At 45.1% G+C, this 20,609-nt stretch overlaps 1 protein-coding gene across 6 annotated transcripts in view; it reads left to right on the plus strand.

Moving 5' to 3' along the window:
* The window catches only part of LOC135515964 (pleckstrin homology domain-containing family A member 5-like), a 146,134-nt gene extending 126,582 nt beyond the window's left edge, over positions 1–19,552 (plus strand). For 2 of the 6 annotated variants that reach the window (XM_064939864.1, XM_064939867.1), the window contains 17 exons: positions 3,156–3,331; positions 3,659–3,996; positions 4,216–4,299; positions 5,986–6,039; positions 9,382–9,441; positions 9,745–9,825; positions 11,653–11,802; positions 11,995–12,096; positions 12,197–12,349; positions 13,515–13,659; positions 13,905–14,038; positions 14,290–14,490; positions 14,676–15,269; positions 16,280–16,431; positions 16,635–16,801; positions 17,745–17,867; positions 18,185–19,552. In XM_064939864.1, the coding sequence (XP_064795936.1) occupies positions 3,156–3,331; positions 3,659–3,996; positions 4,216–4,299; positions 5,986–6,039; positions 9,382–9,441; positions 9,745–9,825; positions 11,653–11,802; positions 11,995–12,096; positions 12,197–12,349; positions 13,515–13,659; positions 13,905–14,038; positions 14,290–14,490; positions 14,676–15,269; positions 16,280–16,431; positions 16,635–16,801; positions 17,745–17,827 (2,674 nt within the window). In that variant the 3' untranslated portion in view covers positions 17,828–17,867; positions 18,185–19,552. Of the gene's footprint in view, positions 1–3,155; positions 3,332–3,658; positions 3,997–4,215; positions 4,300–5,985; positions 6,040–9,381; positions 9,442–9,744; positions 9,826–11,652; positions 11,803–11,994; positions 12,097–12,196; positions 12,350–12,615; positions 12,804–13,514; positions 13,660–13,904; positions 14,039–14,289; positions 14,491–14,675; positions 15,270–16,279; positions 16,432–16,544; positions 16,802–17,744; positions 17,868–18,184 lie in introns of those variants that run through there. The other 4 variants (XR_010451883.1, XM_064939865.1, XM_064939868.1 and 1 more) reach the window with 4 other exon arrangements.
* Positions 19,553–20,609: the final 1,057 nt, after the last annotated feature.

Consider the following 20,609-nt stretch of genomic DNA (forward strand, 5'->3'; position numbering starts at 1 on the left):
GTGGGCTAACACAAGAAAGAGACCCGCATTACATTGTCACAGGGAAAGCTGTTAATGTCGGCGCAGCCTGGGGGGGTGGTTAGGGTTTCAGAAGGGGAGGTGGTGGCAGACGAATCTCAGGACTTCTGTGTTTTCCGCCACACAATTTACCTCCGTCATACTGTGCGTTCCTATAGAGTCGACCAGATACCCGTCAGTGAGTACAGTATGATATCGACCTTGAGTGGAGTCTGTCGGCGAGCCAAGCGTGCATCCTCCCAGTGTAATATGGTAATTATAAACGCAGCAGTTTGGAATATATTGGAATGAATCTTGTCCTGGATGCAGCTCTGCAGGGTGGTCACCAATGTTGGGGTAACGTGTTACATAATCAGATTACTTTTATGAGTAACAGCGTAGAGTAACCTGTTACTTTTTCAAATTGGGTACTATATTAGTTATTTTGTCAAACAATGCGTGCATTACTTTCAGAATCATATCTCTACCGAGTATGTGTTTCCATGATCCGTTCTCGACTTGTTTCCTCATTTAGTTCTCGTGCGAGCGGAGAGAAGCTGTTTGGAGAAATGTCATGACAGCTGCTGTCTATAGAAATGTATAGAGGGTGCACCTCTGGTCTTTGCCATTAATCGCTTCTGTGATAAATAAGCCCATAGAGGGCTTGCCCGTCTAGTGGCAAGTGTGCCCTCTATACATCTCAATGGGTCTCGTACATCTCTATACATCTCGTACAGTCTAACGAGAACTGGCGGCTCGAGAGAGATTTTGAATGAAAATAGGAAATCTGTACCGGTGTTTGGCTTACAGAATACTGTATATGGCTAATTAAGCAGCCCATATATAGCGCAGCTCTTGTAGACTAGCACAGGAAAGCAGCGCCACAGATGACAGGAGAAACTAGTGATCAAACCTGAGTTATTAAGTAGCCTGTCTTTGGTAGAGCGTGCGCGGCTCGCCTTGCTCCCTCCAACAGTCAAACAAACAGTGAGATTTTTTCATGAAGGTAATGCAAATGAACATAAATAGTAATATAATGCATTACTTTGCACACAAAGTAATATTGTAAAGTAATGTTTTGCTTCAATGTAATGATTAATATGTACTTTTTCAAGTAACTAATCCCAACACTGGTGGTAAATAGCGGGAAATATATTACTTTTTCAAGTAACTAATACCAACACCGGTGGTCACTAGCAGGCATAGCCACAGTCATAAAAACTGATTTTAAACCTAACCTTTAACTAAAACCACATTTTTGTTTTCAAGCTTTTTTTTTGCTATATAGCCTATTTTGACTTTGAGCTGGCCCGTTTAACGCAAACCTCTCAACTCGGCCTCCAGGAGAAGATTCATCCCAATAAACGTCAACCTGCATAAAGGCATATGCTACAGGGCTCTGGAGAAGACTACAGTAGCAGATAAGGGTGACATGCTTCAAGTGAAATCCCAAGTTCAAGAACATTAGGAAATGGCGGCATTCCAAAATGGACAGAAATACTTTGTGGCCGGAGGACACATTGCTGTCTCCTCCTTTTCCACATGGTGTGTGTGCGTGCAGCATTATTGCTGTGATCTTTATTGCTAAGATCATTTCCAAGAACGTCCTCTATTTACAGATGCCAGATAAGCGTCCCTGTAGCCGTATATTTATAATACAGTTGAAAATGTAAGTGTGTTCTGAATGTAGAACTGGCTTTGTATAATCAGCGATGGATTGAAAATAAGAAATCTGAACTCTCCTACTTGCCTATATTATTGCAATTTTTTTTTAAACTTTGTCATATATGATCTCGAAAGATAGTCCGAACATGTGTGAAACATGGTGGGAAAACCTGGATCATTAGAAATGTGAGTACTATTTTAGGGACATTACGCTATACAGCACCTAAAAATGCATCGGACACAAAATGACCATGATTTAATCAAATTTGACATCTGTCCTTATTAACACACAAGTATCTTCTGTATAAAAGCAATTCAAACAGATCTAAATTAGTGTATGTAATATTCTTGTGAGGAGTAAAAATGCTATGCAAATTACTATTCAAATATGACATTGCTAGTATGACCCTCGACTTCTCAACCGCCTGGTAGAGCTCTAACTTTCCAAATTAACATCTAGTTGTAAAAAAAAACAACAACTACATGTTATTTGAGTTGTTCGTACTTGGAATTTTAAGGTGACAGTTAAAGGGTTAAGACAGGTTTGTATTACCTACAGCCCATATACTGTGAAAGGGAGCTGGAGCCAAGTGCCTTATACAGGAGGTAGTAGGTACTGTACAGTACTTTATACAGGAGGTAGTAGGTACTGTACAGTACTTTATACAGGAGGTAGTAGGTACTGTACAGTACCTTATACAGGAGGTAGTAGGTACGGTGTAGTACCTTTTACAGGAGGTAGTAGGTACTGTACAGCACCTTTTACAGGAGGTAGTAGGTACTGTACAGCACCTTTTACAGGAGGTAGTAGGTACTGTACAGCACCTTTTACAGGAGGTAGTAGGTACTGCACAGCACCTTTTACAGGAGGTAGTAGGTACTGCACAGCACCTTTTGCAGGAGGTAGTAGGTACTGCACAGCACCTTTTGCAGGAGGTAGTAGGTACTGCACAGCACCTTTTACAGGAGGTAGTAGGTACTGTACAGTACTGTTAAGACTAACAGAGAGAGGCAGTAAGTGTGCTGTACTTAACCTACTATGTACCTATTATTGCTCTTTAGGGGTTAGGCCCAGGTTGTTCTCCAGAACTATATTTAAGCAATAAGGCACGGGGGGGTGTGGTGTATTGCCAATATACCATGGCTAAAGTCTGTTCTTATGCACGACGCATTGCGGAGTGCCTGGACACAACCCTTAGCTGTGGTATATTGGCCATATACCACAAACTCCTGAGGTGCCTTATTGCCATTATAAACTGGTTACCAACGTAATTACAGCAGTAAAAATAAATGTTTTGTCATACCCGTGGTAGACGGTCTGATGTCCCACGGCTGTCAGCCAATCAGCTCGAACCACCCAGTTTATAAAATGCTATATGTGAGGATTGATTGATTTGATGAAAGTATTTGTAAATCATGCTATTGAAAATCATGTTTTATTAGCTGATTCATTGAATTGATTTCCCTCTCCCCCCCCCCCCCCTGTCCTCCAGCATCACCTCCTACCAGACCTTACCCCGCAACATGCCCAGCCACCGTGCCCAGATCGTTCCCCGCTACCCCGAGGGCTACCGTACCCTCCCCAGGAACATGCTGTCCCGACCCGAGAGCATCTGCAGCGTGGCTGGCTCCGTCTACGACCGCGCCCTGGCTCCCACGTCCAACTCAGGTGATGGGTCTTAAACTTTACTGTTGTACTTGGCTTGTGCCCCAAATGGCACCCTATTCCCTATGAAGTGCACTACTTTTGACCAGCGACAATAGGGGATAAGTTGCCGGTTGGGACGCAGTTGAAGACTTTGCTGTTATACTTGTCTTTCTTGCACTCACACTTCTTCTTTTCTTTCTGGCACTGATTTTGCAGATAGCCACTATCTTGAGGTTGTGTGGTTTTACTTGTAACGACTGTGATATATTGTGTTTGTTTTAACCTAGTTAAAGTCTGTGTGGATAAGAGCCTCTGCAAAATGACTGAAATGTAAAACTGTAAATGCAGACAAGAGGCGCTCCATGAGGGACGACACCATGTGGCAGCTGTATGAGTGGCAGCAGAGGCAGGCCTTCTCCAGGCAGGGCCCACCACCACCAGGCCACTACGGGACCCTGCCCAGCCCCAAGACCATGGGGAACATCTCTGCGCACCAGGGGGTGGCCCACTCCATCCCCACATCCCCCTCCCATGGATCCCTGGCCCTCTACCATACCTTCTCCCCTCCGGGCCAGCACCGCAGAGACAACCCACCAGGGTCAACCAGGTCCGAGGTGTCCTCGCCCGTCTTCAGAGGGGACCAGACTGTGACTATAGACCGCAGGCACAGGACTCACCTCACCAAGGTAACGGACAGGGAACGGACCACAATCATCTAATCCAGTCTTACACATCAAAATAATCACCAGGGGTTTCAAGCACAGAGAAATGACTGGAAATGCTCTGCATTGAGCGGTAGTTATTTTGTTTATTTGAAAGATTTCATTTTACTTGTCTGCCAGTTCAAATCAGTACATGTCACAGAGCATCCTGCCCTCTTCCTGTCCTGTCTCTCTCTCTCTCAGTATAACTACCCACCTGACCGCCGGTCCATGCCAGCAGGCATCCCAGTGCAGACCATTACCCCACAGTCACTACAGGGCAAGACGGTGAGTCACCTAACAAACACTGACCTTCTTCCCCTCGTCTCTGCATTCTTCTTCTCCTGTCCTCTCCTCTGTACTGTCCTATTTTCTCTCAACAACAATGCATTGTGAATGATATATGCTATTGGTATGATTTCAGTGTGACGCAAATACAAATCTGTTTTTGTGACGGGGGTAGAGACGTGTTTATGAGGCACGCAATGTTTGACACGCAAGCTATCATGTATTACTGTCGCTCTGTCATGCTACAATGGATAGCCTGTATGTGTACTGTATTTCTGTCAGAGTATGTGCCTCGTTACATTCTCTGCTGTCTTTTATTGCAAGCATTTGATATTTCTGTCAGTAGCAGACACAATGTGATTTAAAATAATGGCATTGTCTTGGTGATGATATGGAAAGAGAGAGACAGTGGCACCAATCAAATTGCCTTCGAGCCGTGTCATCTCAAATTGAGTAGACTAGAATCAGCCGGAGATTGATATTCTGCACTGTTCATTTTGTAACTTTCTGAATATTATTGCGATTGCGTAACTTCAGTGGAATGCACGCAGTGGGGGGGACTTCTGAATGCAGTCGATGAGAAATATTTGTCAAGTGATTTGAAATGATCGCTTTTACTGAATATATTCTCTCTCATTTTCACATCCATTTGATGGAGAGTAAGTCTGTTTGGAGTCAGGGAACAGAGGGAGTTTATTTCTCACCGATCATCTGAAGGTGTGGGTCCTATAGCCCAGCTCCAGCACAGGCCGAGACTCCAAACCAGTGTTTCCAAAGGCCTCTTGGGTTGTGCCTAAAGACTTGTCAGAGTTCTGGTTACAATCCTAGCTTTTGTAATCCCTGCCCTAACCTGCCACTGCTCTTCCTGTCACTCATTTCCAAACGGGAAATCAAGAGAGGTTTGGTTGATGTATTTAGTTTTCATTGCTCTGCCGCTGGATGAATTGACTGTCTCGTTATCTGTGTCTATGCTGCGTTGTGCAGCCAGAGGAGCTGACCCTGCTGCTAATCAAGCTGCGTCGGCAGCAGGCTGAGCTCAACAGCATCCGGGAGCACACTGTGGCTCAGCTAATGATCCTTAGCATGGAGGGGCCCAACGCCAAGGTTAGCACCAGGAGGGCGCACATGCACAGCATGCCATTGGTCATGTCCCGGGGTGTTGTTGACGTGCCATCTCCATGCAGCTCAAGGCTCTATGATCAGGCCATGCATTCCAGTGAATGCATGTTCATTCCTACCTGTGTGGTTCAGTGGGGTATGGTTGAGTTTTGCTTTAGTTTTGTACTCATTTCAACCCTTTGGTGTGCTGCATTCGTCTGGCCTTGATTTCATCTTTTGAACTGTTGACGTGCAGAGGACAGCGTGGTATCATGTGATTGTCTGCTGTGGTTTCCCATACTTTTTTGTTTTACGAGGAAAGCGTTGGTAAGTAGTTTGATTTGATGTGTGGTGAACAAATCTTCTTGCAACTTCGGCTTTTGCATGGTTTTGATTTAGTTCAGTAATCAACAGTAAATGGCTGTGGTACTTTATGCTTCTGATTAATGCCAAAGCCACGGTAGCAACTTCCTCTTTCATCTCCATCTTTCACTATCAGCGTGTACCAGGTCTACTTCTATTTCCTACCGTTTCCCTTACTCCATCTCCTTCTCTCTTCCCTCTTTCTCCACTGCCTTCTGATGTTAGAGTGAGGTCCTGTCTCATCACCTTCAGAGGAACCTCATGTATCTGGACAGCCAGGTGAGGATTACTGCTTTATCTCTGGTCTTTCTCTCTCTCTCTCTCTGTCTCTGCGTGTGTCTCTGTCTCTGCGTGTGTCTCTGTGTGTGTCTCTCAGGGTTAGGCACTCCTCAGGGTTGGTCATACACCCAGCTGCTCTCACTTTGCCCAGGGTTATCAGTGAATCAAATGCCAGGGCCGCGCTCCTTTTTTTGTCTTTTGTATACTTTCTCTCTCCTTTTCACTCTTTTCTCTCCCCGACCCTCCCGAAGCATATACCGTTCCTTGCCGAATAGGAGCTGCACAAATCTGCATTCCCGCGGGAGGACATATTGTCTAGCTCAGTACAAGAAAAGTAAAAAGTACTTTTAAACTTTTAAAACGATTTTACTTGGCGTGGCAATGCTGCCCTAAGCTAATAAGCTTACTCATATGTGTTTTTGCTGTATAGTTTGTACAATCCCTGGAGAACATTCTTTATAAAAAATGTAAAAAAATGAATTCACGCTTGAGAAAGAACGAGAGCAAACATGCACTTTTGAGGATGAGGGGAACCTTAAGGCATGCTGTGTTTTCGCATTGTGTTTTTAACTTGATGATGTGTACCTGTAGTAAGTCAGTCATGTCATTGTCATAAGGTAATTAAGGCTGTATATAAACAACCTCCGGGGTTTCAGGTGAAGTGGCTAGGCCTAGCGACTGACGTTCTGACTAACGCTCACTCAGGCATCGGTAATCAGGGCAGACGTCTCAAGGGGGGGGGGGTTATTTTTGGGGTTTAGAACTGGGTTTCCACGATAGATAAATAATTGAGTTCCTGTTCCCGAAAAGGTCATGTGCAGCAGGAGAAACCACTCTACCATGTAGGACCTCACTTAGCGGCTTCACTGAGTCAGATTGTGACCCCTCTAACCAATTGTGAAATGATTTGATCTGCCATATCAAAGGCTTTCACCTCTAATGGCAGACAATTTCACAGCGGTTATGAATGAACTCGCCACCACGCTCATTCCCCTGGTCCACAGGCTCCAATGCATACAATTGTTTTGCTATTTTGCTGGTAGATATCGGTCGGGGATGATATAAACGATGGCAGTAAGAAAATAAGGGACGTTGCGCCTCTCCTCCATTGCGAGGGACTGGCAATATTGTCTTTGGACCCAACTGTGGCCTCCTTGTATCTACTGTAAATGTACTAGGACTTCTCCCAGGAGGTCTGAGTCTTTATGGTACAGGTGGTAGCTATAATCCCAGGGTTGTTGGCTCAAGCCCCTGGTCTCCCTCAGTCACTAGTACCTTATGACAACAATGTGTTCTTTATTTCTATGGATCCTTTCTAGGCTGTGCTGCTGTGTTCACTAACTAACACCTATATTGTGCTGTTGTGTATTGTCGCTCCCTTCCACCCTACCTAACTTCGAACTCCCACTAGACGAAGGACAATGAGCCGTTAATCTTCATGATTCACACTATGATTGAGAACTCTGCTCCAAGGCCTCAACTGTACCAGCAAGTAAGGTCTTATTGGCAAACCAATGACTCTTCTCCTGCACTCCTCTCCTCCCTTCATCATCGATCCCTCTTGTTTTTGTTCACATTGGATGCAGTCAGTCAGTCAGTCAGTCGTCGGTTCCCCCTCTTCCTGGTGTCATGATCCCAACATTGTTTGCTACTTACCCTTCACGTGTTGATTTGACTACAGCACATCCTCTTCATCCATGTTTTGCTTTTTTTCGTCAGTCCGAGGTTGGACTGATGTTAGCATGGCTTATGGTGGATGCTACATAGCCATGCCCATCCTACCTCATTGTAACTTGATGGTATTGTTGCTGTTGGTTATTACAGTGGATGCTACCTCACAGCCATACCCCGTCTTCCTGCAATACCAATGCTGTTGATGATGGATCTTATGTTGGCTAGGCGCTGTACGCTCACAATCAAATCAGCACCTCTCTTCTCTGTGCTTTGTAATATTATGTTCAGTTTGTCCACGTGGGTATGATAAGAGCTCAATGCAGAACATTTTGTTTATGTATTCAATAGAATGACGTCCTTGTTCGGGTGGTGGCCCGATAGTGTGACAGTGATTGAAAGAGTGCGGGGGTATGTTATTTGTAGCTGGGGAAAATGTCCTGGAGGGAGTACTGTGTGGGGTCCATAGTCTGGCCTTTCCACTGTGCTAAATTACCACTTTATTGCAGGCTTCTAATGGTATGATTTCAGCCCTGCTCTCTTGAACCTCCCCCTCTTTAGCCATGCTGGGTTTGAAAATCACCTGCCTGCTCCTTAACTGAAGTAGTGAGGAGTGTGAGGATGGCTGGTTTTCCCAGCTCTGTGTGTGTGTGTGTGTGTGTGTGTGTGTGTGTGTGTGTGCGTGTGCACATGTTAATGTGTGTGCCTCCGTGAGGGCCAGATTTAGCCCAGGTCTTTTAGAGGTTTTCATTAGTCAAGCTCCAGCCATGACAGAGTGTACCGGGGGACAGTAATGAAGAGCGCACCGAGGGGACGGTAATTAGTGTGGCACAGGGCAGAGCTGCCAGCACCTAGGACTATACATCCAGCCTAGCCAACCACTACAGCAGCCCTCTAGCCTTTCTTAAGGTGTGTGTGTGTGAGAGAGAACATCCTCCTCTAGTCTCTGGTGACCTCCTGATGCCAGCTTCCTGTCCTCCATAGCTTCTTCACACCCCTGGAGCCTCCATCAGTAGGACTGTTATCAGTGATGCTACTGAGGTGGAAAACACAGTCTGATTTCCCAGCAGAGGGGGCTGACACTCCTTATTATGAAATGGAAATTTGGGCTGAGAAGTTGTATCCGAACTGTTGGAAAGTCATAAGTTATGAGAAGAGAAGGTCATTGAAATTGCATGCATGCATTCACCCTCTCGCTCTCTCTGGGCTTCATTGACCCTGTGGACAACTCCTTGTAAGGACGCAGATATTTACCATGAAAACCACATCACAATGAAGAACCAGGCCATGGGTGCATCTCAATACTCTAGCATTCTCTCCTCGTGTCTTCTCCTTTATCTGCACTGATCGGAAGATACGGGACGGCTGTAAGCAATATGGTGGATACCTACTAGAAATTGGTTTTCACCAGTCCAGTTCTTTAACAAGGAGAGAAGTAGACTATTGAGAAGCACCCCATGTCATGGGTCTGTATTACAGGTTGTTTTGCAATCCCTGTCTGTGGCTGTCTTCCCACAGGCAGCCCAATTCTGATATATCTTCAACTAATTGGTCTTTTGGCCAATCACATCAGATCTGACTGGTCAAAAGACCATTTTAGTGAAAAGAAGATCACAATTGGGCTGCCTGTGTAAACACAGCATGTGTCTCTAAGGCTGTCTGGTGTTTCAGATCAGCCCCGAGGACTACAAAGACAACTCCTACAGCCACCAGAGGCCAGAGGACATAGACGTAAGACCAAGTCCTTTTATTATTGTCTTGTCTAGGTAGAGGGGAAACTATTCCTTTCCCTTTGCACATATCCTCTAGTCTAGACACACAGCAGTTGGCTTTCTAGACATAGATTGAAAGATTCAATTAAGTTAATAGAATACCACACAGCTCAGCTCGCTGGAAAAATCCGAATTCAATGCAGAATTCTTACCAACTACTGTGTGTGTGTGTGTGTGTGTGTGTGTGTGTGTGTGTGTGTGTGTGTGTGTGTGTGTGTGTGTGTGTGTGTGTGTGTGTTAACAACCACTGTGTGTGTTTCAGACTAAGCTGAGCAGACTATGTGAGCAGGACCAAGTGGTGAGAACACAGGAGGAGAAACTACAGCAACTACACAGAGAGAAGGTAACTACTGTACTCACTCTTTCAACTGACAACTTGCTTCACACACACAACACACACACACACACACACACACTGGGCTGTCTGAGGCTGGAGTAGACCTTTATTTCACGGAGGGAGAGAGGGAGGGATGGCTTACACACAATACCCTCATAATTTCAAAGTGAAATAACGATTTTAGACATTTTTACAAATTTAATAAAACAATCTATAAGTATTCAACCCTTTTGTTATGGCAAGCCTGAATAAGTTCAGGAGTACAAGTCACATAATAAGTTGCATGGACTCAATAATAATAGTGTGCAATAATAGTGTTTAACATGTTGTTTTTTGACTACCTCATCTCTGTACCACACACACACAATTAACGGTAAGGTCCCTCAGTCGAACAGTGAATTTCAAACACAGATTCAACCACAAAGACACGGAGGGTTTCCAATGACTCGCAAAGAAGGACACCTATTGGTAGATGGGTCAAAATAAAATAAACAATCAGACGTTGGATATCCCTTTGAACATGGTGAAGTTATTAATTACATTTTGGATGGTGTATCAGTACACCTATTCACTACAAAGATACAGGCGTCCTTCCTAACTCAGTTGCCGAAGAGGAAGGAAATGGCTTGGGGATTTCACCATGAGGCAAATTGTGACTTTAAAACAGTAATATAGTTTAATGGCTGTGATGGGAGAACTGATGATGGTTGAACAACATTGCAGTTAATCCACAATACCAACCTAATTGACAGACTGAAAAGAAGGGAGCCTGTACAGAATAAAATATTCCAAAACATGCATCCTGTTTACAAGTCATACTGCAAAAAATGTGGCAAAGCAATTAACATTTTGTTCTAATACAAAGTGTTTTGTTTGGCGAAAATCTAATGCATCACATTACTGAGTACCCCTCTCCATATTTCCAAGCATAGTGGTGGCTGCATCATGTTATGGGTATGCTTGTAATCATTAAGGACTGGGGAGTTTTTCCAGGATAAAAAAGAAACTGAATGGAACTAGGAAAAGGAAAATCCTAGAGGAAAAGCTGGTACAGTCTGATTTCCACAAGACACTGGGAGATGGATTCACCTTTCAGAAGGACAATAACCTAATACACAAGGCCAAATCTACACTGGAGTTGCTTACCAAGAAGACTGTGATTGTTCCTGAGTGGCCGAGTTATAGTTTTGACTTTAATCTGCTTGAAAATCTATTGCAAGACCTGAAAATGGTTGTCTAGCAATGATCACCAACCAATTTGACAGAGCTTGAAGAATTTTGAGGAGCGACTTAGAGACCCAGAAAGACTCACTGCTGTAATCGCTGCCAAAGGTGCTTGACTCGGGTGTGAATACTTATGTAAATTAGATTTCTGTATTTCATTTTCATTTTAAATTTGCCATTATGGGGTGTTGTGACAAATTAGTTATTTTTATTTTTTATTTTATTCAGGCTATAACAAAATAAAATGTGGAATAAGGTGATATGAATACTTTCTCATGGTTACTCCAGGACTAACATCCCTCCTCTGCCAGGCTTGTACCACAGGTACACAGTGTATAGACTAGCAAGCAGACTCACAGCTGGGAACTGAGACTCTCTCAGACAGCTGCCCTAGCCTGCCCCCTAGAGTCCTGGGAGTGACGGTACACCCTTTTGATGGTGGAGATGCTTTGATAATGTTTGGTTGGTTCTTTGCCTGTGGTTCTGTTTGTGTATCTGTGTGTAGTTGTCAGACAATTGTTAGCTGTAGATGTTGTGCTGACCTGTGTTGTTGTCGTTTCTTCTCCTTTCTTTCTTTCTTTCTTCCTTCTTCTTCCTATCTCTCTGCAGCACACCCTGGAGACGGCTTTGCTGTCTGCCAGTCAGGAGATAGAGCAGAGCTCTGACAACCCAGCAGCTGTACAGAGCCTTATACAGCAGAGAGACGTACTGCAGAATGGACTGCTCAGTACCTGTAGAGAACTGGCACGGGTCAACACTGTGCGTTCATATATATATATATATACACACACACACTGTACATGCAGATGTCAACACAAACACACACACACACTGATCAGCACCTGTCAAGATCTCTCCAGGGACAATGCTGTGAGTCAGTGCACACACACATAAACAAGTGCGCACACACACACACAGACTGTCTAGTAGTGACACCCTCTTGTCTCACAGGAGTTGGAGCGGTCGTGGAGGGAGTATGATAAAATGGAGTCTGGCGTCTCTCTGGCCAAAACCAACCTGTTGGAACAGCTAGAGGCCCTGGGCAGCCCACAGGTAAGTCTCTGTCACTCAGTCTCAACCACTCACTCACATGCAATCACACATTTGCAAGATGGAGAGTGTTTTTGATCATTTTCTGTCACTGTGTGAGCAGACAGAACCTCCCAGCCAGCAGCATGTCCACATCCAGAAGGAGCTGTGGAGGATCCAGGATGTGATGGAGGTTCTGGCCAAGAAAAAACCCCAGAGGACCACTGACACTGGTTTCCTTGGTTCCAAACCCATCTCAAACCTACAGAAGAACGAGGTGAGTCTCACTTCTCCTTTTTTGGATCAAGAAAAACATCAGAATTTGTCAACGTCAGATAAATAGAATCTGTGCATGGAGTCTTTGTGAACTGATTTAGAGCTGTCCGTAGCCTACATGTGAGACGGATGGGAGCCAGATAGCTCCACTCAATGCCACAAGGAGGCTGTGTTGATCTGTCTACGCAGGGTCTCGTGTAGCATGCTGTTGTCCCAAGAGTGTCTCAACAACAACAACTTTCTATCTATCCTCTCCTCATGCGGCAGCCAGTGACCTTGTTCCGGTCACTCTGTCCTCTCACGGAGGGGGACCGTCAGCCCCCCCGCCCGCCCCTCCCCCAGTCCTACGGCTCAACAGAGCGCCCTCCCGCTGTACCCCCCTTCCCTCCCCCTCGGGCACCCGTCCGCCACCACACACAAGCAAGCACGGCCAGAGGAACGGAACACACAGCAGTGTAAGACACGCTGACCCCTCACGCCTGACCCTTCATCCCTGTCCTTGTGCTTCATCATCGCTACTTGCCCTTAAGCACAGATCTAGGATCTGTTTAACTTCACCAAATGAATTCTAATCTTAACCGTTAGGGCGAGGTAATACAAAACTGATCTTAGGTCGGTGTCTAGGGGCAACTTTATCCTACTCTGTACAAGACCAGTACACATTGACCCCTGACCCTCCACCTTTACCCTCACCATACATGGTTCATCTCTCATCGCCAACTTGGGTCACCGTTGTGACTCTTCATTTGCTCTGAATCATTTGTCATTTTTTTAAACATTTGTTGACATTTAGGTTTTTCCCTGCCTCTTACCCTGGAGTGTTGAGTTTGACGTATTCATTCCTTGGGTTTATCATCTCAGTTTGCTCTTCGGTTTGGCTTGTTCTTGTTTCCATGGAAGCGTGTGTGATTGTCTGATTCCACCCCAATTGTCATTCTGACTGTGTCTGAGTGCTGTGCTTCGGTGTGCCTACTCTTAGTGTTTGGGCTGCCCGTTAACAGTTTTCTGGTCTTTGCAGCGCCTTTTTAAATTTCCCTCGACTGTCCATCGGTCACATCCACCATGACCACTTTGTGACCTGCGTGTGAGCGTGCGGGCATGCGCACGTGCCTGTGCGTGTTTCCTATGTGTGTACCTCTGTTTTCTGACTCTCTGTCCCTCTACAGCAAGGCCCAGACTACCGTCTGTACAAGAGTGAGCCAGAGCTGACTACTGTAGCTGAGGAGGTGGACGATAACAACGGAGAGGACAATGACAAGGACAGACTACAGACAGGGCTGACTACTGACAAGGAGCCTGCGGCCACTAAAGGTCAGTCACTGTCTGTCAACAAAGTCCAGTTTGGTCACACTGTTTCCGCTGTTTCAAGGTGGATACGGGCTAGGGTCAAAACTATTGTAATTCAGTGAATTCAAGTTGTAATTAGAAGTTCCATACAAAGTAAACTTATAAAGAGTATTATAAGTATGATGCATAAGTACTATTTTAACTGAATATAAAAAAAATGTACCACCCCAAATGGCTTTGTAACTGACTTAGTCCTCCTCCCCTCCCAGTCCCATTAGGAGTACCAGTCTACCCAGTGGGTATCGTGCCCCCCAGGACCAAATCCCCCATGATCCCCCCAGAGTCCTGCACCATCGCCTCCTACGTCACCCTGAGGAAGAGCAAGAAGTCTGACCCCAGGATTGTAAGCCTGACTCAGCACTTTAGGGAATAGCAGGGGAACTAAACTATATACTGACCCTAGAAAACATGTTAGAAACAGTTTGATAGACAGGACAGCACTGATCTTGGATTTGGAGGTGCTACTGTTGCTATTCATTCCCTGCCATTGTTACCACTACAAAAGCTGGAGATGGATATAATATGTCACCAATAGACAAAAATAGTAAAAATAATCCCGCGTGACTGATCCCTGCTCCACTGCTCCCCCTGTAGGACCGTCCTCACAGTGCGGTGGAGCAGACGTGCGGACCGGGGGAGAGGGAGAGCGGCAGAGCCAGGATGAGTGTAGAGGAGCAGCTGGAGAGGATCAGGCGACACCAGCAGGCCTCGCTCAAGGAGAAGAAGAGAAGTAGCAGCAGTATTTCCCCCTCACGCTCTCCATCCTTCTCCAAGGAGAACCCCTTCATTACACAGGTAAGTCCTCCTCTATTTAGTGTGTGTGTGTTTGATAGGACTTGATGTGTACATGACAACAGAGACAGCTAGGGGGAGTGGCGTGTGTCTGTGTGCGAGTGTGTGTGTTGATAAACCTTGTTTCTCAGTGTCGTGTACACACTGTTAAAACTGAGTTATTCATTTGGCATGTGTGTCTACCACAGGTCAGGCGAGATGTGGTGTTCTCCACAGGCACCCAGGAGCTGGAGGCAGCACTGCAAGACCTGGAGGAGGTCAGAGACCGAGTTACAGAGCAGCTGGAGAGGGACAGAACTGCAGCCGTGGAGCTGGAGAGAGACCGAGGTGCAGAACTGGAGCTGGAGAGAGACAGGGCTGCAGCAGCTGCTGAAGAAGAAATGGAGAGGGGTCGAGCTGCAATAGAAAAACTAGAGCGAGACATGACTGAGGTGGCTGCAGTGGTGGAGCAGGAGATGGCCAGGACTGCTGTGGCTGTAGAAGAGGAGTTGGACAGGGCTGCAGAATTGGAGCTGGAGAGAGACCGGGCCGCAGTAGCAGCAGCTGCAGAAGAATTGGAGAGGGCTAGAGCTGCAGCTGAAGAACTAGTCAGAGGGAGGACTGGAGTGTCTCCAGAAGAGGCGCTGGATATTGACACGGCTGCAGTAGTGGAGCTGGAGATGGAAATCACTGTGGTGGAGGAGATCAGCTACAGAGCTGAGGAGGTGGATGTCATCCCTGTCCCCAGGCTGAGTGAGGAGGAGCCACAGCCCCGGACGGAGAGCTCCAACATGGACACAGAGGTACGGGAGTGTCCCTACTCACACAGACCACCAGAGAGCAGAATATGTATGGCAGACTATCATTTGATACGCATGTTGATGACTAGTAGGAGTGGTGACTGACTCAGCATGGTGTACTGTAACTCTGTATGAATAGGAAAGATCCATACCAAGGATGCACAGAGAGGGACAGTACTGATGATGTATTCCTTTACTGAAAAATGAACGTTTTCAAAGAAAGTATTTATTCAGAGATAAAGGATAGACTTGAAACGCAAGGACAAGGACAAATGTATATCTAATCCAATAACGTTGAGCTAAGATTGTTTCAGGGTTTTTAGGGTGTAAGTGGCTGTGTTGTGTTGGCAGCAGCCTGGTCTCCGTGTTAATGTCCTTTAATCTGATCTGGGAGGCTAATGGAGGCTTTGTGGGCGTGAGGAGGATCCAGCCTGGATTTAGAGGTTTATCTCTGGGCCTCAGCCCAGCCGTGGTGACTCACACTGGGCTACAGAGAGAGACGCACCTCTCTGAGCTGGCCTGAGCTCCACGGAATCTCATGATCTGATGATGATGTTGGATCGATTAATGTCCTCTAATATAGTTGCCCAGTTTTAAAATAATGTTTGCGAGAGCTGCTTAAGACCATTGGTTATCACCATGCCCTTTATACCGGTGTGTCTCAACTCCAGTCCTTGTGGATCATCTACAGTACACATTTTTGTTGTAGCCCTGGGACAAACATCGGTGATTCATCTCATGGAGGGCCTGATGATTAGTTGACAAGTTGAATCAGGTGTGCATGTCCAGGGGCTAGAATAAAAATGTGTACTGCTGGTGTTGCTCAAGGACGGGAGTTTCTTCAGATCCCCAAATACTGAAGAGGTGGCCTCTAGGGGTTGACATTAGACCACCATGATCGTGTTCAGTAGGGCATATGAAAATAAGAGCTCCATTTCAAATCATATTTTTCTGTTTGGTACCTCCTGAACACAGACTGTAGTCTGGGCTATCTCACTGTCTGTGTGTTGCAGGTGTCAGAGACCCAGGTGATGGTGATATCAGATCAGGGTGTGAAGCCCTTGTATGTACAGTACCTGATCCCTGGACAACATCAACAGCAGGGGGAGAGGGAGACGGAGAGGAGAAATACCCACACTCCCAGCACCCTCATTCCCCACAACAGGTGAGACTAGCTGGGCCTCACCAGGACATATCTTAGCCTCTCTGGATCGATAGCAACTTTGACCCTTTTTGAATACTTCAAAACCATCCCTTCCTTCATCCAACTGTATTTAGATCAGTGACTACCTCATTAAAGGCAGAAAAGAAGGATGCATTTTGTAAGTATTGGAGTAAGGCCTGAATGTGAAGGTGTGACTGTGCCAGTTTGCCAGCTGCTGTGTCAGAAGCACTGACTCCTGAACCTGAGGAGGATGTGATGCAGAGTGAGGCGATGCGAGGGGAGGCCCCGGAGCATGAGACCCAGGGGAACAACATTGACATATCCTATGAACTACCAGCAGAGGGCGCTAAACTCAACAACCTGATGGCAGGTTTGAGAACACAGTCAGAAATCGCTTTGTTAATGATGATTGGTTGATGGATTGATATGTAACTGATAAATGTCAAAGCACTTACGTATAGTACCAGTCAAAAGTTTGGACACCTACTCATTCAAGGGTTATTCTTTATTTGTACTAGTTTTCTACATTGTAGAATAATAGTGAAGACATCAACACTATGAAATAACACATATGGAATCATGTAGTAACCAAAAAAGTGTTAAATAAATCAAAATATATTTGAGATTATTCAAAGTAGCCAACTTTTGCCTTGATGACAGCTTTTCACACTCTTGGCATTCTCTCAACCAGCTCCATAAGAAATGCTTTTCCAACAGTCTTGCTGAGCAGTTGTTGGCTGCTTTTCTTTCACTCTGCGGTCCAACTCATCCCAAATCATCTCAATTGGGTTGAGGTCGGATGACTGTGGAGACCAGGTCATCTGATGCAGCACTCCATCACTCTCCTTCTTGGTCAAAAAGCCCTTACACAGCCTGGAGGTGTGTTGGGTCATTGTCTTGTTGAAAAACAAATGATGGTCCCACTAAGCACAAACCAGATGGGATGGTGTATCATTGCAGAATGCTGTGGTAGCCATGCTGGTTAAGTGTGCCTTGAATTCAAAATAAATCATAGACCGTGTCACCAGCAAAGCACCATCACACCTCCTCCATGCTTCACGGTTGGAACCACACATGTGGAGATCATCTGTTCACCTACTCTGCGTCTCACGAAGACATGGCGGTTGGAACCAAAAATCTCAAATTTGGACTCATCAGACCAAAGGACACATTTCCACCGGTCTAATGTCCATAGCTCGTGTCTCTTGGTCCAATCAAGTCTCTTCTTATTGGTGTCCTTGAATGAGTAGGTGTCCAAACTTTTGACTGATACTGTATGTGTTGTGGGTTTGCCCCGTGTGTGTTGTTTGCAGTGAAAAGCCTGCCCCTTCCGCCCCAGTCCTCCTCTCCTTCTCCTCCTCAACTCACTGACGGATCCCACTTCATGTGTGTGTAGACGTGTCGAGGAGGTGGTTATGTGAACTCAACTACACTCAGTAAGAGACTTCTCTGTCCTTACCTACAACCGTTGACCTTTACTCATCTCTACCCATCAACCCCTAAACTCAGTGATTTACCCTCCAATCTACACAGATTTGGAGGGTAAATCGACACAGCAGGCAATATCACACCAGCAATTTTAACACAGCCATAATTTATAGTCTAATCAAAAAGTACTCTCGGGTCATGTCAGCGTAAACAGTTTCTCAGATTTATTTTAGACATTTTGGCTTGTGACTTGGCTTGTGATTTTTGTGTCTCTTCACCTCTTTCCTCTTTTCTCTCTTCCCTCTCTTTCCACTCATCCCTGCAGCCCAGACATTGACCTTTGTGAGCAGTGACACATAAGCGATGCCAGTCTGAAGATCCAAGATGGCATCCTACAGAGCCAAGATGGCACCAGTCAGCCTGCACAGAGCATGCCCAGTAGCTCTCTGTGTGTATACAATAGAAATGACTGTAGCCAGACAGACAGAAAGAGTAGATCCACAGGCCTGCTCGTATTACTTACTGCCTGCCTACATAATAACTGCGATACAAAACTCTCTCATTCACACAGAGATCTCAGAGGACAAGATAGTATTACAGGGTGATAATTGATTATTATTATTATTATTATTACAGGTATTATGATGGTCTGTTATTTTGAACATGTTCTGTGAGTATGCGTTGAGTGTCTATGAGCTGAGCACTGCTGTAACGAGGAGGGGACTGTACAGTTGTAAATAAGAACATTAGAAGAGTCTCACACTGGGAAGATCTCAATTGCATACTCCTCGCGTCCTGTCTCCTCGTCTCCTTCTCAAAACCCACTGGAGGAGAAGGTCAGAGGGGAGGGACCTCTGGCTTTCTCATCCAATGGGTTTTGAGAAGGAGACGAGGACCTGAGGACTCGAGGAGAATGCATTTGAGATCATCACACGCTATGGAGAGGGCCAAGCAACAAATCTACACACACGAAGGCAGTGTTTTATTTTAACCACACGGGGGCGCCAATATTCTCTTACGGGTTTTATTTTTTTGACTGGTATAAGTTTTTAACCTGAGGCCCTAAAAGTTAAATTTTCCACATATTCTACACTGCACATTCCCCCATTGTTCATACACATTGTTAATATATAAATATATAAAACATATAGAATGAACTATCTATACAATGGGTTTATACTTCAATAAGGTGCCACCATATTGCTGCTGAAGGACAGAGTTTAAATATTTTATTAAGGTTGTGTTTATTTATGTCGGGAGGATTGGGATCTGGTCGCCGCCGACAACCACATGTGAATGTCCTGGATTAGAATTGATCTGCTTCTCTTTTTTCTTTCTTTCTATGGCTGAGATATATTTAAAGTAAAATATAGATGAAAGATAAAATAGTTTTATGAGATTAGGGGTTGTGTGTTAGATTCTGTCTGGTTGTGTGTTAGATTCTGTCTGGTTGTGTGGAGTCCTGGACAGAGAGAAGAGAATAGCACATGTATAAGCAATAAGCAGGCATTTTGTTCCTCTCGGACTTCAAATATAATGTACATAAATGTAAAGTTTCATTGTGTAAATGATGTACACCATAGAAAGAGCAGAGCAGAAATTGTAACTGAGGTTATTATTATTAGAGTTAATATGCAAAATGTTCATATCTCATCTGTTTTATATCATGTGAAATAAATGTTGATGTTCTTAACTGCGGTTGGACTTTGTTGTTTGGAAACATGCTAAGTGTTTACATTTTTGTTACTTTATTTAACTAGTCAAATCGGATAAGAACAAATTCTTATTTTCAATGACAGCCTAGGAACAGTGGGTTAACTGCCTTGTTCAGGGGCAGAACAACCTTGTCAGCTCGGGGATTCGATCTTGCAGCCTTCTGGTTACTTGTCCAACGCTGTAACCACCAGGCTACCTGCCACCCCCACATTTAAAAAATAATAATAATAATTGGGAGAAGGAATTCAAAGTTCAATGCTTCCTGTTGTTTTGGTTTTATGTTACATATGATTTGCTGATCACTGATGAGATAGAAGCTCTGATGGTGCTGCAGAGGAGACATTGACAAACTTTGTAAAGGTCAAGAAACTCCATTCTGCATTGTTGAGGGACTGGGACTCTCTGGCCTTCAACTGGAAGTGTGTCCTAATCACCACTTGTTAAATGAATGATCTCTGCTCTGGACAATGCCACTGTCACACTAGATCCAGCCAGGTCATCGACACAATAAGGTCAGTTACCTCCATTCACACCCTCTTGCCCAATCCTTCCACCTTCTTCCCTTCCCCCTCCCTCCTCCTTTCGTGCTATGCCCATTTGCCATACTTTGACAGACATTAGTGGTGATACTTCCATTATGTTAATGAGGCTCTGCATTTTTTGTGGTCCCTGTCTGTAGCACTCTGGATATGTGGGTCTGGTTCCATTCCACTCCTTCCACTAGTTCCAACCCTTTCCATGCCTCCTACTCTGTAGTTCCTAATCCCTACCACCTTACGTATTTAGTATTTTATTAGGATCCGGTTAGATACTCTTCTTGGGGTCCACTGAATATCAGTCAGTGCAGACATTCCATCAAGTTCCAGCAATATGGAGTCCAACTTGCACTGGACACTGGAATGGTCTCTTGAATGGCAATGCCTGTACTTGAAGAATCCATCACGGTCCCCTACCATACTTTTACAACAGAGTAAGACCTGGAGGTCATGAAGAAGATGAAATATATCCGCTTTGATGAATTTGCATTAAAGTCT

The sequence above is a fragment of the Oncorhynchus masou genome, chromosome 27, assembly GCF_036934945.1.
Source record: "Oncorhynchus masou masou isolate Uvic2021 chromosome 27, UVic_Omas_1.1, whole genome shotgun sequence".
Classification (NCBI taxonomy): Eukaryota; Metazoa; Chordata; class Actinopteri; order Salmoniformes; family Salmonidae; genus Oncorhynchus; species Oncorhynchus masou.